Source organism: Lissotriton vulgaris, chromosome 4_1 (genome assembly GCF_964263255.1).
Source record: "Lissotriton vulgaris chromosome 4_1, aLisVul1.2, whole genome shotgun sequence".
In the NCBI taxonomy this organism is placed as follows: domain Eukaryota; kingdom Metazoa; phylum Chordata; class Amphibia; order Caudata; family Salamandridae; genus Lissotriton; species Lissotriton vulgaris.
Window position 1 is genome coordinate 1388438289 of NC_141691.1, and position 15257 is coordinate 1388453545.

Below are 15257 nucleotides of genomic sequence, written 5' to 3' on the forward strand. Positions count from 1 at the left end.
TCAAGCCCTGATCTTTGGACTGGGTAAGAGTGGTCTGCTTAATTCAGACACTCTGTTCATCACCACCCCCTTTTCTGAATCATTTTTGTCCACCATAAGCGTGGAAGGGTATACTCAGATGTGAGTCCCTAGCTCATTGCACCATCAGGATTCAAGCAAGCCGGGCCGAAGACGGCTGAAATGCCAGAAACCGGTCCCCGGTAGCTTGTTTCCTTCCCAGTATAAGAATTGGCTTGGTAGTTTGGTCTGCCCTGTTCCCATGATGCACTGGGCGAGGGTCAGACTAATTTGCATATAGCCAAGTTCTGAGCTGGGATGGTGCAGTGAGCTAAAAAACGGTGATGGATCAAGCCCTGATCTTTGGACTGGGTAAGAGTGGTCTACTTAATTCAGACACTCTGTTCATCACCACCCCCTTTTCTGAATCATTTTTGTCCACCATAAGCGTGGAAGGGTATACTCAGATGTGAGTCCCTAGCTCATTACACCATCAGGATTCAAGCAAGCCGGGCCGAAGACTGCTGAAATGCCAGAAACCGGCCCCCGGTAGCTTGTTTCCTTTCCAGTATAAGAATTGGCTTGGTAGTTTGGTCTGCCCTGTTCCCATGATGCACTGGGCCAGGGTCAGACTAATTTGCATATAGCCAAGTTCTGAGCTGGGATGGTGCAGTGAGATAAAAAACGGTGATGTTATGTTATATGTTATGTTATAAACCGTTTTGTAGCGCGCTCTGTTACTGGAGAGTATCCTGGCGCGGGGAAAGGGTCAGAACGGCAGATAACAAGACAGCGAGAAATCCTCCTAGCGTGCACTTGTGAATAGGTGAGTTTTCAGGTGTTTTTTGAAAGCAGTCACTGTCGGCATGGAGCGTAGATGGAGAGGAAGGGCATTCCAGGCCCGAGCCACCACAACCGACAGTGACTGACCGCCCAGTCTGGCACGTTTAAAACGGGGAAGGGACAGTTTAAACAGAGAGGCAGATCTCAGGGTGCGTGCCGGAATGTACCTTGTGAATCTTCTTCTCAAGTACGAGGGGCCTTGGTCATGAATTGCACGAAACGCCAACACCAAAGATTTGAACCGGATACGCTGCGCTACGGGGAGCCAATGAAGCGAGCGCAACTCCGTGCGGACGCTCTTCCACCTGGGGATGTTAAATAATAAGCGTACAGCCGCATTCTGGATAATTTGGAGCCGTTTGACCAGGTATGCCGGAATGCCACTGAACAGTGCATTCGCGTAATCGAGGCGAGCCAGTATGAGTGCTCTGGCAACCGACTCTCTGGCCTCCCTGGGGAGCAAGGGGAAAAATTTACGGAGCATTTTCAGAGTAGCAAAGCAGGTGCCTGTAAGTTTTTTGATGTGGTGCTCAAATCTGAGATCCTCCGTAAACCAAATGCCTAAATTTTTTGCAGGTCTCCCCATCTCTGTTGGGCAAGGAATGTTGGAGGGCCAAAGTGTGCTCTTAAATGAGGGGGGGAAGGAGCCATAAAAGAGCACTTCAGACTTATCCTCATTGCACTTCAGCTGGGCCTGTGTTAGCTAGCGAAATACTGAGGACAGACACAGGTGAACTGTAGACGTGTCCAGATTGTCGTCTGGCCAAGTAAACAACAATTGGGTATCATCAGCATACCCTAAAATTTTAGCCCCGAACTGTTCAGCTAGGTATACCAACGGTGTAATGTACACATTGAACAGTAAGGGGCTAAGTGTGGACCCCTGCGGGACCCCTGTAAGCAAAGGCTTTTGCTTCGAAGCATGCGGAGGCATCCAGACCTGCTGGGTCCTATCAGATAGAAAAGAGGACAGCCATTCCAGCACCACTCCCCCAATACCAATGTCAGACAGCCGACCGAGAAGGAGATCATAAGGGACAGTATCGAAAGCGGCAGAGAGGTCCAATAAAATTAGGACCGCTCTGCCACCTCCGTCTAGACACTCCCGAATAGCCTCGGTCATCTCCACCAGGGCCGTCTCGGTGCTATAAGCAGCCCTGAAGCCCGATTGGGCCGGGTGGAGGGCGTTAGATGTTTCGACAAAGCTCTCCACTTGTTGAAGAACTGCCTTCTCACAGATTTTCGTGAGAGCGGGCAGGAGGGAGATGGGTCGGTAATTTCCGGGGGCCGACACATCCAGTCCTGGTTTCTTCAGGAGTGGAAGGAGTTTGGCGTGTTTCCAAACCTGGGGAACCACGCCTACGGCCAGGGAAAGGTTCACCAACTGCGTAATCTCACTGCAGACTGTATCCGCCACCTCCGAGAGCACTCGGGCAGGGCAAGAGTCGACAGGAGAGCCTGATTTAAGGGACTGGAGAAGATGGAGAACATCACCCTCCGTAACCTGAGCGAAGGTGGTAAGTTGGTGCCCAGGGAATGAGGGAGAGGGTGAACAGGGGCCAGCTGCAGAGCGGTCGGCAGGTAGTGCCTCTAAAAGGCCCTGTTGAATTTTCGCTATTTTGGTTATAAAAAAAGTGGACAACTCCTCACACCACTGTGCAGAGGACGGGAGGGGCATAGCTTCCGCAACAGGAGACACAAAGCTTTTGACAATCGCAAAGATCTCTTTGCTGTTGTTGTTGGCCTTGTTAATGCGCCCAGCATAATAGTGACCTTTTGCGTCCCTAATGGCTCCATAGTAGTTTTTTTGAGCAAGTCGTAGGGCGGATTTAGCCTCGGGACTGTACTCTCTCCTCCATGAGCGTTCTAATTTCTTACAGCCCTGTTTCATCTCTCTTAATTCAGGGGAAAACCAGGGTTGGGAGGGCGCGCGTCTGGCTCTGGCCAGCACAGTTTGTTTAGTAGAGGCAGTCGCCGCTTGCCTTATCCATTCATTAAACTCCCCCACCGCATCGTCCAAACATCCCTTAAGATGTGGACGAGTGTTAGACAGGGCAAGTCTAAACGCGGGTAGATTAATTTTTTGACGATGACATGTAGGGGGCGGGAGGCTGGGCTCTGCCAGCTCCCAGCTGAACCTGACCAAGTCATGGTCAGACCAGGATGTTTTTTCCACACACACTGGCTGGATGGGGAAATTCGTACACACCAGGTCGAGTAGATGGCCACCCGCGTGCGTAGGACCCGAGACCCATTGTACTAACTGGGCAAGCTCAAGAATTTCCCCAAGCCTACGAGCTTCGGAGGAATCAGGGGCATCCATGTGAACATTTAGGTCCCCGACCAAAAGGAACTTAGGAAACCCTAAGGCCTGTGGGACTAAATATTCCTCTAAGGAATTGAGGAATTGGGTGGCCGGGCCCGGGGGCCTGTAAATCAGAGATCCACCTAAGGTAAAATGGGGAGAGGTTTTGATGGAGAAATGGAGAGCCTCACCCCCTAGATTCTCAGTCAGAGGCTCAGTTTCAAAACTCCAACCCTCCTTGAAAACCACTGCTAGTCCGCCCCCTCTACCCAGGGGGCGATCCGCTCTAGCTATCTTGAACCCCCTGGGGATCGCAAGTTCAACACTAGGAGCGGAGGTACAAGTCAACCAAGTCTCCGTGAGGAACAACAGCTCCAGTTGGCCGTCCGAGAGTAGTTCAAAGATATCGGCCGCATGCTTAACCGCCGATCTTGCATTGATCAGTCCCGCCCTGATGTTAGTAGTAGTGGCGTTGCTGACTGAACGAGGGGGGGGAAAGGGTTGGGGCTGAAATGCACACGTAGTACATCTGCCCGGAGCATTAGCTAGGTTTGCGCGCGTACACGGCAAGCCCTTGCTATGAGGGGCAAGTCTCAGAAGATCAGCGCGCGAGTATTGCAGCGTCGCTGAGCTAGTTGGTATCAAAGGAGGCCGGGCAGGGTGACAGGCCCTGGGCCCGTCCGAGGCACGGACGGGCACAGACGGGCCCTCCTTTGGCGCTCCTTCGGCGCGCAGACGGCGTGCCCGCTGCGCGCGACCGCTGCGCGCTCGAGGACACATCGCTATTTAAAGCCCAAGCCCCTCCCCGAGCTGGACCGCTAACTCGAGTCCAGCCGGGAACCGGGACTACCAAAATGGCGCCCGACCTGGCCCTCCACTTCAATCGGCACAGGCAAGCCGCGGTGGACCGGGGCCCAGGGGGACCGGTAGAAAGCACACGCACACAGCGGTACAACAGGTAGGGGTTTAAAAACACAACAGCACAATTTGGCAATCAATTGGAGGTGTTCTTAAAAATATTTAAAAAGGTCAGGAGAAACGTCCAGCGTGAAGCGAGTGACAGAAGAGATTCCCTCGCAGTCTGCCACACCGATCCCAAGCGCTCTAGCAAGGTGCTGCCACCACCCTGAGCAAAAAACGCCCTGATCTTTGGACTGGGTAAGAGTGGTCTGCTTAATTCAGACACTCTGTTCATCACCACCCCCTTTTCTGAATAATTTTTGTCCACCATAAGCGTGGAAGGGTATACTCAGATGTGAGTCCCTAGCTCATTGCACCATCAGGATTCAAGCAAGCCGGGCCGAAGACGGCTGAAATGCCAGAAACCGGTACCCGGTAGCTTGTTTCCTTCCCAGTATAAGAATTGGCTTGGTAGTTTGGTCTGCCCTGTTCCCATGATGCACCGGGCCAGGGTCAGACTAATTTGCATATAGCCAAGTTCTGAGCTGGGATGGTGCAGTGAGGTAAAAAACTGTGATGGATCAAGCCCTGATCTTTGGACTGGGTAAGAGTGGTCTGCTTAATTCAGACACTCTGTTCATCACCACCCCCTTTTCTGAATCATTTTTGTCCACCATAAGCGTGGAAGGGTATACTCAGATGTGAGTCCCTAGCTCATTGCACCATCAGGATTCAAGCAAGCCGGGCCGAAGACGGCTTAAATGCCAGAAACCGGTCCCCGGTAGCTTGTTTCCTTCCCAGTATAAGAATTGGCTTGGTAGTTTGGTCTGCCCTGTTCCCATGATGCACTGGGCCAGGGTCAGACTAATTTGCATATAGCCAAGTTCTGAGCTGGGATGGTGCAGTGAGCTAAAAAACGGTGATGGATCAAGCCCTGATCTTTGGACTGGGTAAGAGTGGTCTGCTTAATTCAGACACTCTGTTCATCACCACCCCCTTTTCTGAATCATTGGTCACAAGTTGGACATCCCTCCTCACAGAGGGTAACCAGGAATCGTATGGGCTGAGACTTCGATAACAGCAAAGACCTTGTAGTGACAGCAGAATGCTCCTCTGATTTGAACACAGAAATTCATGCATATTTATAGCAAGTGTCCATGCTTCCGTGTCGAGGTTTCAGCCAAGCTGACATTGTTTATTCTCCTGTATAGCCTTGTCACTGCATGGAAAAATAACAAACAACAAAGTTTGCACAATGTGTGTTAAGGACTTGTACTAAATGCTCAAGAAGTTGGGATAGTGTACTTATGAAGTGGAATTTGTAAGCAATGTGGATTCAAAGAAACTCTTTTGTGTGTGAAAAGCCATTGTGTAGAAAAGAAAGCAACTTAAGAAACGTGTGCATGTAAAAATGGCAATCTTTCTTCTCCAGCCTGGCCACATGACAATATACTTACCTTGCGTTGTGAAGGTATATGCATGGTAAAGTCATACGTGGTATTGTCATACATCTAATTTGGTATATGTGTGTGGGAATGTACACGAGGCTCTGGATAGGTGAATAATTTGATTACTTGTACCTAGCTGCCTCATAATTTAGTCACCGCTGTGTGAACACCTCACATCACCCCTCCTTCCTCCTCAACCCATCACCTCATACCAATCTGACCTCACGTCGACCCAAGCTCAGTCTTATTTCACTCCCTCTTTATTTAAGCCTGTAACTCAATCAAACTGACCACAACCCACCCCAAAACCTAACCTCAACCCCAACTCAACCTCATACCCTCCCTACATCGGCTTATCCTAGAATCCCTTCAGTAAAACCTAACCACATTTCATTCTCACCCCATCCACCCATCAATCTATCTACTCAATATCACTTACATTTGCCTCATCATTGCCTTCCACGTCAACCCAATCCACCTCACTTTGCCTCCCAGCTAACTCCTGTCATCTTACTTCAGATCTACATGAGACTGAGCCTTACCTCAACCCTACCCCAGCTTAACTCAGTCAGCAGGATGATTCTGTGAGTTGAAAGGTTGCTGCTGAAGCATGTGATGATGTCCATGTCATGAGTTCAAATCGTGCCAAGGACGACTCGGCCTTCCATCCACCCATGGTCAGAAAATGGAAGGCCACTTCATTGGGTAATAGTAGCACCTGTACTGTTAGTCACAAACTCCAATGAGTTATGAAACACCATTTTTGTTGTTACTATTTATTCGAACTCCTGCTAAGATTAGTACTAGACTAACTAATAGAGAGAGCTTTCCCTTTGCAGGGAATGGGGAACTGAGGAGGAGGGGGTTTCACACAAATAAGGAAGGACCTGAACATTTGGAAGGAGATGGACAGGATTGGAGCAGAGTCAGATCTAATGACTGTTCTGGAACTGGGTAATGCCTTTTTAAAATCAAATTAGAGACATACATAGTCCAATAAACAAATGGAAGGCAGCAAGAAGTACAAAGCATGAAAAGATGCAAAGTGATGGACCAAACGTAACCTAAAGAAGATCATAAAGAGTCATGCCTGAGGGCAGATGGCATTCAATAGTAAATGACGAGGAGATAGTGGCATGTGAAATCACTGATGGATTACGACTCTCAGCTTAGATTCTTAAGGGCTCGGCATACTCCATGTAGATTTGTTTTATTTCCCCCTGGGTTGGTGCTGTCAGACATGATTCCAAGGAGAATATATTTGCTTCAGATACTCTAAATTTGAGACCGTGTGGCCCAGCCTTGCGTTTCTTACAGACCCTTTCGTCCCCAGGTATTGTTAGCCATTTTAAATTTTATACAGAGAGTGATTAATATTAGGAAACTACTTTTATTTATCTTCTATGTTATTGAATGAATTGCTTATCCATGTAATGTCACATGTTATTCAGTTTTACACGTTAATCTTTTTGGGATGTTTTTGTTATTTATTTATGAATGTTTTATGGCTAATTAAGCTGAATTAAGAATGTTGACTGACTACAGAGCATGAGAACAATAGACAAACTAGTATAATGATAGTTTGTGTTCTCTGTGGAAAAGGATCAGTCTTTAACCGAAAACATATAACTGTAAAGTAAGCAGCAGTTAATCTCACACAGCCTTGGACAAGGCTCTTATTGGAGAAGAGCGCTGAGGGAGTCTCTGTGCAAGAGGCTCCAAGCCTCAGGACTCTACGTCGCCCTCTGTTAATAATAACTAGGATGTCACACACACATTAGGTGAAGGCCTTGCCAAGGTCTCCCTCTTCAAAACCGAGATATGCGTTATTGATTGATATGAGTTCTAAAGCTCTGGTGAGTGCATGCATGTCCGCAGTTTGTATGGAGAAGGTAAAAAGCAACAGATCCCCGAGTCAGCAATAACCGAAGTCCAGTGGAAAAGAAACAGGACACACAAACTAAGATAAACATACACTCTACTGCACTTTCCATCCTTTATCTACAACGGAAATGCCTTTCAGAGTTTCAATCAGCAACTATCGTCTGCCATGGTTGTTACAGGTTGGGGCTCCTTCTTTCATCAGGGGTACTGCATGACAGCTTTGCTTGGATATTTATAGATTTTGTATGCATTTATATTTTTCACAATTAGGCTCATGTATTGTTGCTTTGCAGTGGCAAGTGGGTGTACATGAATGTGAAATGAACACGAAAACATGTATTTTAAGATGTATAGGTACATGTGTATAATGCACATTGAAAAGTATGTCCCTCAGCTATGGCTGCAAAGGAAAGTATATGGTTGTGACAACCCTTCCTAAGCAGAAGATGGCAGGCGTGCATTCTCTTGGTACATGTGTATAATGCACATTGAAAAGTATGTCCCTCAGCTATGGCTGCAAAGGAAAGTATATGGTTGTGACAACCCTTCCTAAGCAGAAGATGGCAGGCGTGCATTCTCTTTTCCATTAATATCCTGCCTACCACTGCCATTCCCACTCCTCTTCATTCCCTCTCCTCTACATTCCCATTTCTCTACTGGCAGTCAGTGATAGCACTACACTGTGCAGGCCGGGCCTCCTCTCAGCCACTGCGCGCTGCAGTAGGGCCTAGCGTCACTGTTCCACTCTGAGGCACTTTGTCATCAGCAGAACTCATGGAAGACCAAAGCTGCCCAGAATTGCCCTGCCATGCGCACCCCACACAGCGGTCCTCTCCTGCGTTCCTTGTTGCTTGAAGTAGCAGCAAACACGCTTACACCATAGCCCACCATGTCAGCTAAGCCCATACTGAACGATTTATACTCTGAGGGTACTTTCATTACACAAGATGACCTATCATACATTAGTAATCAGTCACTACTCTTTCAGTTTTTATACCATAGGCTGCGGGCAGCTATTCGGTCATTATACCCGGATTTCCCTTCAGAACCACCTTCTCTGCAACCGCTACAAAGCCTAATAACCGCCACCACTCACTCACACATGATCTCACGACTATACAGATCAGTACAGGCGGAAATAGGAGCTGACACTGCGAAGGCGCGAGCCAAATGGGATGTGTTGTTGGAACACCCCCTCACAGACAATGACTGGACGAGCTGTTGCACACTGATCACACTACTCACGCCCAATGGTAACCTTCGCCTTATTCACTATAAATACATGCACCAGGTTTACCACACTCCGGCCCGTTTATTTAAACACGGACTGAGGGACAATGCATATTGTAGACGATGTGGAACTGATCAAGCAGATTATCCACACTTGGCATGGGGCTGTGAGAGGGTGCAAGAGTACTGGGTGAAGGTGATCGGCATCCTGGGCTCGATGATGTCATGTGAATTGCCATGTACACCACGTGTGTGTCTGCTGGGCCTTGATACACCTCTGAGGTCCGTAAAGAAAAGACTGGTAGCTATAATGTTATTACTCGCTAAGCGTAGAGTGACTATGCACTGGGACAGCAGGCGATCACCCACAGTGGAACGCAGGTTGCTAGATGCGGTATACTGCAGAGATAATTTTGTGCTCTATGCGGAAGAACTCCCCACCGTGTCCAAGCCATCTGATATATGGGGACCCCTAACTGATTTTCTATGTGAGCATCCGGACTTACTTCAGATGAACAATTGATAGTTTGTACTATCTGTTGATAGACTACTGATCGTAATGCAATTGTTTTAAATACTGTCACCTAATCTTAAACTATAGCAGATGAGCAATGTGAAACTGTCATTATTGTAATGCCCATGTTGTGCCTTATGTGGAAGTGACCACTGTTTGTATTTGTATGATGAAAATCAATAAATAAATTAAAAAAAAAAAAGCCCATACTGAACGATGACGCATGCCAGTATTTGGGCACACCCACTGCCTAATTTTGTAACTGCTTGTCTGATTTAGAGACGAGCACACCAACAGTTGTTTAGTAATTCAACATGCATTAAAATGACTAATATCTGTTGCCGAATACATTCTTATAGCTTTGGGGGCCTGGAATAGTCAGAATTGTCAAAATGTAGGGTGTGATGGTTAGTAGTTTTGTTATTACTGTACTTGGCAGCCCTGACACCGTCAATGCGAGGTGCAAGTTGAAGTGGCCTCCTGAAGAGGGCCTTATGTTTTGTACAAATTAAGCACTGGGCACACTTAGTACATTTCTCTTAACCCTCATCAGGCAACCAGCCCAGTGCAGTGGAGTATAGAGACAAAACTCTCCCTGTGCCTCCCATGGGCTATATCACAGAGCCCTCAGAGTATTTATACAAGGGACACCCTTCCTCCCCTTTACAGAACCACTTATTGTAACCATTTACATCTCACAGCTTCTAGAGGTTTTCTAGCAAAGTTGTAGAAACAGCCTACATTTTATCTTATCTGCAGGTAGCGTTTGGATTCCTAGCCAATATTATGTAACCACCTACTGTTATTTTACTATTATATTTCTACCAGGATGCTGCTTTTACACTACCTTAGTAAATCTGGTCGAGAAACCCCTATCAAGGCAGCAGCTGTTTTTTCAGCTGCGTGGGATGTTTTCCAGTCTGCAGAGTCACTTGAAAGACCACTCAACTGGCTTCTCTTCAATTATTATTTGACCACTTGTCTAAAGGCATCAGTTATTAGGTAAGGCATATTTCATCTCTTTAAAGTTTCAAGTGTGCTCCTTAGATTGTTTGTCTTGAAGCACCCTCTGTTAGTCTATTTTCTGAGAGTTCTTGATGACTTAGCATAGGCACTGCTTACCTACACTGTTGTTCTATGTTTCAATGGCATCAATATGAATCTGAGTAGACTTCACTGTTAACCTTTTTTTTTATCTTAGCATGCAAAATTCACACCACCTGACACTGTTCTCTAGGAGCAGGGATCTCGCTTTCTCAGTGTCCTGAAGCTGGCAACATTAGATCTTTTGTATGCCGTTTGCAGAGCAATAGCCCTTGAAGCCAATGGTAAAACTCTCGAGCAACATTTCAGTTTGCTGTAAAGGAACGTGCCCCAACTTTACCTTTCGGACACTTTGATATTAGATAAACAAGGATTTACAAAGACATCTCCACTAACTTTGATTATCCAAACATGGTTTTGGATCTCTTTCTTTATTCAGTTGACAGTGTTTAAAAAATAACCAATGTTTTGGATATACTGCCAATGCCCACAAAAAACTTTGTGAACAAAATATAAGTCAATAAAGCAAAAAGCAAAACAATCGTTTTTATATAAAATAGGTTTTCATCTTAAAAATCTTAAGATAAAAAATGTTGAAATATACTTTTCAAATGTGATTTTTGCGCACCAAATCTCGCTGGATGAGGTAAAGGTTTGTGATTAAACTGAGAAGAACTACATTTAGTCCACTATTTCTTTTGCATTTACTGGTCTTTTCCATGTTACTTGGTTCCAGGTCTGTAGGAAGGGTATGGCTGCTTATGACAAAGTGTACTGCAGTGTCTTCTCCATTTATTTTAATTTAGGTTGTCCTTTTGCACCTCCATGCAGACTGTCCTTCGTCCTGCAGCTTTTTAAATTTCGGCCCAAGCAGCAGCCACCAAGCAAATCCAAGAATAACACAAACAACAGACTCCACATAATAACCGTCCAGAGTTGTTACACAAGAGCCTCCATGTTTTCCACAGAGCTCTACAGCGTTGGGTGTTCCACAGTCCTGATTTTTAGCACCTACACATTCTTTCACAGTCAGCGGGTCCACAAGCCATAATGCTACTGTGGCAGGCCAATTGCCACATAGATTTGAGACTGTATTTAAAAGTGTCATGTATGTTCCTCCAATAAGTGGGTCACTAACTTTTGCGTTGAAAGCCATAATAGCAACATACATGCTGTACACAGAAATCTGATGAAGGGCATAACTCAGGAACACAACAATATAGTAATAGATAGTAATAGATAGGGAACACTCCTTCATGTCCTACTTTAGCAGTCCACCAAACCAGCAGAGAAAATTCCAAACCCATCAATAACCGAAATGGCATAGCTTTGTAGAAGATGTTCAATAGCTGTGGACCAGCTGTGTACTTGCTAATTATGAGTGGCAGAATTATCTGCAGAGGAACCATTGGAACAGCCATCAGAGCCAAATGTTCTTTAGGGACACCTTACTCAACTAGTTTCAGTCCAGTCACAGCATCAGCTGCTGAGAACCCAACTTTTGCTGTTAAGATCATGAGGCAGAAAGTAAGTACGGTAGGCATCTTGTGGATGGATAAAAGCAGCGTGTATGTTTCCTTAATGCTTTGAGTTTCTTCTTTGGGTGGCCTTCCTTTACTGTTTTCGTTTTTCAAAAAAGCAACCAGGGTGGTAGTTATTAAAAATACAGCTCCCCAAAAAAACATGAAATCTCCGAGAGACTCATACATCCTCCCAAGACTCTTCTTGCCCCCTCCCTTCTCCTGTAATCACTACCCCCACCTCACCGCCTACTGCCTTTTCACCCCTGGAAAAAAGCTTTTCTAGTGACCAAAGAGAGCAGAGCTTTTACATTAAAATCTGCTCTTTCTTGCTCGAGACATTCTCCTTTTCCAGGCTATAGTGGTGCAGTCTCCAGCTTTGACAGACCACAAGCCAAGCAACATTTTGGTGACCGGCCTACTGCAAAAGTACTGCAACTTGTGCGGTTTTGGGTTGCCACTTTTTATTTCTTGCCACAAAATTTGGTTATATGAGATAGTATCGGATGTATGACGTTACAACGCATACTTTTACCACGCATACCATTACAACGCGGTATTTACAACGAATACTGTTACAACGCATAGCGCTTAGAGGTGCTGGATAGTGGTAAGTATAATTTTCTATTCCAACTCCAGTCCCCGTGGATACTAGGGAAGGTGTTGGATAGAAAATTAAACTTATTCCTTATCCTAGAGCGCCCCCCAGCGCAATGTGTTGTAATGGTATGCGTGGTCATGCCTGCGTTGTAATGGTAGTGCGTTGTAAAAACTTCGTTGTAACAGTTGTATACCGATAGTATCACCCACAAAAATATAGTATAGTTATAGAAATATAAAAAAACAAAAAATCGACTTTAAGTCGAATATAAGTCACAATATTTTTAAATTAATTATACTTTAATGTATGGCAATGTATATAAACGTTATTTTATTAACTAAAAAATCTTTAAAATATATATTACTTTGAAATAATGTTATCAGTTTTAGTTTTATTAAATGTTTGAGACTAATAAAAATTATCCTGTAAAACGCTATTCATTTTCAATAAGTAATAAAACAGAATAAACATATGCATAATTATTGATAATTAAAAAAAATATCAAAATATTGTTAATCAAACACAATAGGAAAATAATTATTAAAAGAAACAAACCAATTTCGAAAGAATATTCTTTTAAATTATCTTTTCACAAATAATCTTTCAAAATCTGAAATGCTATGACATGTAGTAACCTAAACCCATTAAATATAATTTAGATAAACTATTCTAACTGTAATCCTGCAAATATCCAGAAAAATCCACACAGTATTTTGGCAGGGGAGGGGTGTTCAAATTTACAACTCTAACTGCAGCCTAGCAAACATTTTGGAAAGTTGATACTTTTCTAAATCCTGTCTTACAAACATTGGGGAAAATTCAACATTTAGCCGGGTCAGATATAATGTTCTAACTGCAGTCCAACAAATAATGGAAGAAAAGCACAATTCGGGTCATCAGATTTACTTTACTAACTCCAGAATGGCAAACATTGGGGTAAGGGGTATATTTGCGCGGAGGGGTGGCATGATTTCTCCAGTCTGACAAATAATCTGTAAAGAGCATAAATTGAGAGGTCAGATTTATCATTCTAATTCCAGTCTGACAAATATTGAGGACAGGGCATGCAGTGAGATTCAGGTTTACTGTTCTAACCTAACTGCAGCCTAACAAACATTAAGGAAAGTGCAACTGTTGAAGGGTGGGGGCAAGATTTGCTATTCTGACACCTGTCTCGCAAACATTGGGGAAAGTGCTTACGTTGGATGGGGTGAGATTTACGATTCCTACTTCAGCACATTGTTTGGGAGGGGTGCAGGGGTGTGGAATTTAATAAAATATCGACTTGTCCATGGGGCAGGTTGCTTCATAAATCTACTTATTCTGTAGCAAAATACATTTGTCCTTTTTGTTCCATGTAATGCTACGACAAATTATGGCAGCAATCTCATTATATAAGAGCTCAGACATAGCCTCTCTCATTAAGTTGTGTGATGGAGCAACGCATGCCTGAACCAGGCGGTCTTAACCATGGCTGCGTCTTTACCACGCAATTTCATGGTAAAGACATGATTGGTAAAGGGACATGTGTGATAACAATCACATTCCTTCCCCTCAGCCTTAAGCCCTAAAATTCAGCCATCCTGCGGTCTGTTTTACCCACCCCTGCCCTATAAACTTCCCTGACCCCTATCCTGATCCTTAATACTCAACCCCCCAGCCCCTAAAAATTACTCTGACCACAGCCCCCCTCCTGAGCACTAAATCCAGGCCCCTGCCCCAAAAACCTACCCCCACTTCCCCCCCGCCCCAGCCCAACTGCCCTCTCGACCTGAAAACTGCCCTTTTCCTGTCCCCTGCCCTGAGCCCTAAAACTCAGCCCCCTAAAAACTACTCTGACCCAACCCCCCTCCCCGAACCCTAAAACTAGCCCCCACACCCTAAAATCTACCCCCACCTACCCCCTGCCCCAGCTCAACTGCCCCCGTAGCCTGTAAACTGCCCCTTTCCTGTTCCGTGCCCTGAGCCCTAAACTCCCGACCCACAGTCCTGAACACTAGCCGAACCCGACCCCAAAACGACCCAACCCAAACAACCCCGATCCCTGCCCTGAGCTCTAAAACTCCAGACCTCCCCAGCCCTGAAAAGTACCCCAACCTGAGCCCCTAAAGCTACCCCCAAACTAAACATACTACCCCCACCCCATCCCCTGCAAGAGCCCTAAAACTCCCAACCCCTTCCAAGCCCTGAAAACTGCCCAAACTCCTACAAACTACCCCCACTACGTCAAAACCCCACTTACCTCACTGCCTCATCTAGATCTCTACTCTTCCTGCTTTTCTTCCAAGCTGCAGTCAGGAACTAGACCGTGCATATGCCTTTCCCCTCTGATCATGCCAGGGCTCCTTCCATAGTAAGGTTTGAATGCTAGCAATTCTCTTGTGTTGCCACGTTTCAGCAGATCTACATACTGGAGCTGAAGGTAGTGGTAAGCAACAGATCCAGGTTAAAATGCTCTTTTGAACCTGTGCCAACCTACTAACTTGCATGTTTTAAGGGTTTTCACCTACTCTTCTCTAATCTTTTCCCATACTGAGAAAGGTTGGAAATTTACTCCTGACAATGGCAGCCATAAAACTTCTTCCAGTGATGGGGAAAAAATTGGTTGGAGGGAAAGTGAACTTGCCAAACACAGATACCATGTTTACCACAAAGGCAACCCACTTTACACTGGACAGCAGTGCCTAAGTGCCTAAGTACCTAAAGTCCTAGAACCACTAACACCATGTCATAACAAAGGCTAAATGGAAGGCAAAAAGTTCAAGGATGACCCTGCAAAAAAAGGGCCAAGTCTAACAGGGCAGCCTATTTTTGCCATTTTTTGCGCTTTCAACCTCCTTCCAGTTAATGGTAGAAATGGGTATGAAAGCAGTAATGGATCCTGGAAAGCTATACATTTCAGAAAATAGGAAAAATTGAAAATGAGTTGAAAAATACAGCCATTTGTGCCAACTTTTTCACTGGTAACTTC

At 45.3% G+C, this 15257-nt stretch overlaps 1 protein-coding gene and 1 pseudogene across 2 annotated transcripts in view; one reads left to right on the forward strand and one right to left on the reverse strand.

Annotated features, from left to right (window-relative positions):
• ABHD3 (abhydrolase domain containing 3, phospholipase) overlaps nucleotides 1-15257 on the forward strand; it is a 379776-nt gene that overhangs the window by 304747 nt on the left and 59772 nt on the right. Inside the window, exon 6 of one of the 2 annotated variants that reach the window (XM_086965630.1) lies at nucleotides 9950-10123. The exons of the other annotated variant lie outside the window; for it this stretch is intronic. Within the exon in view, the coding sequence (XP_086821756.1) occupies nucleotides 9950-10123 (174 nt within the window). The remainder of the gene's footprint in view (nucleotides 1-9949; nucleotides 10124-15257) is intronic. 2 annotated transcript variants of the gene reach the window in all.
• On the reverse strand, nucleotides 10905-11874 carry LOC147724026 (acetyl-coenzyme A transporter 1 pseudogene; annotated as a pseudogene).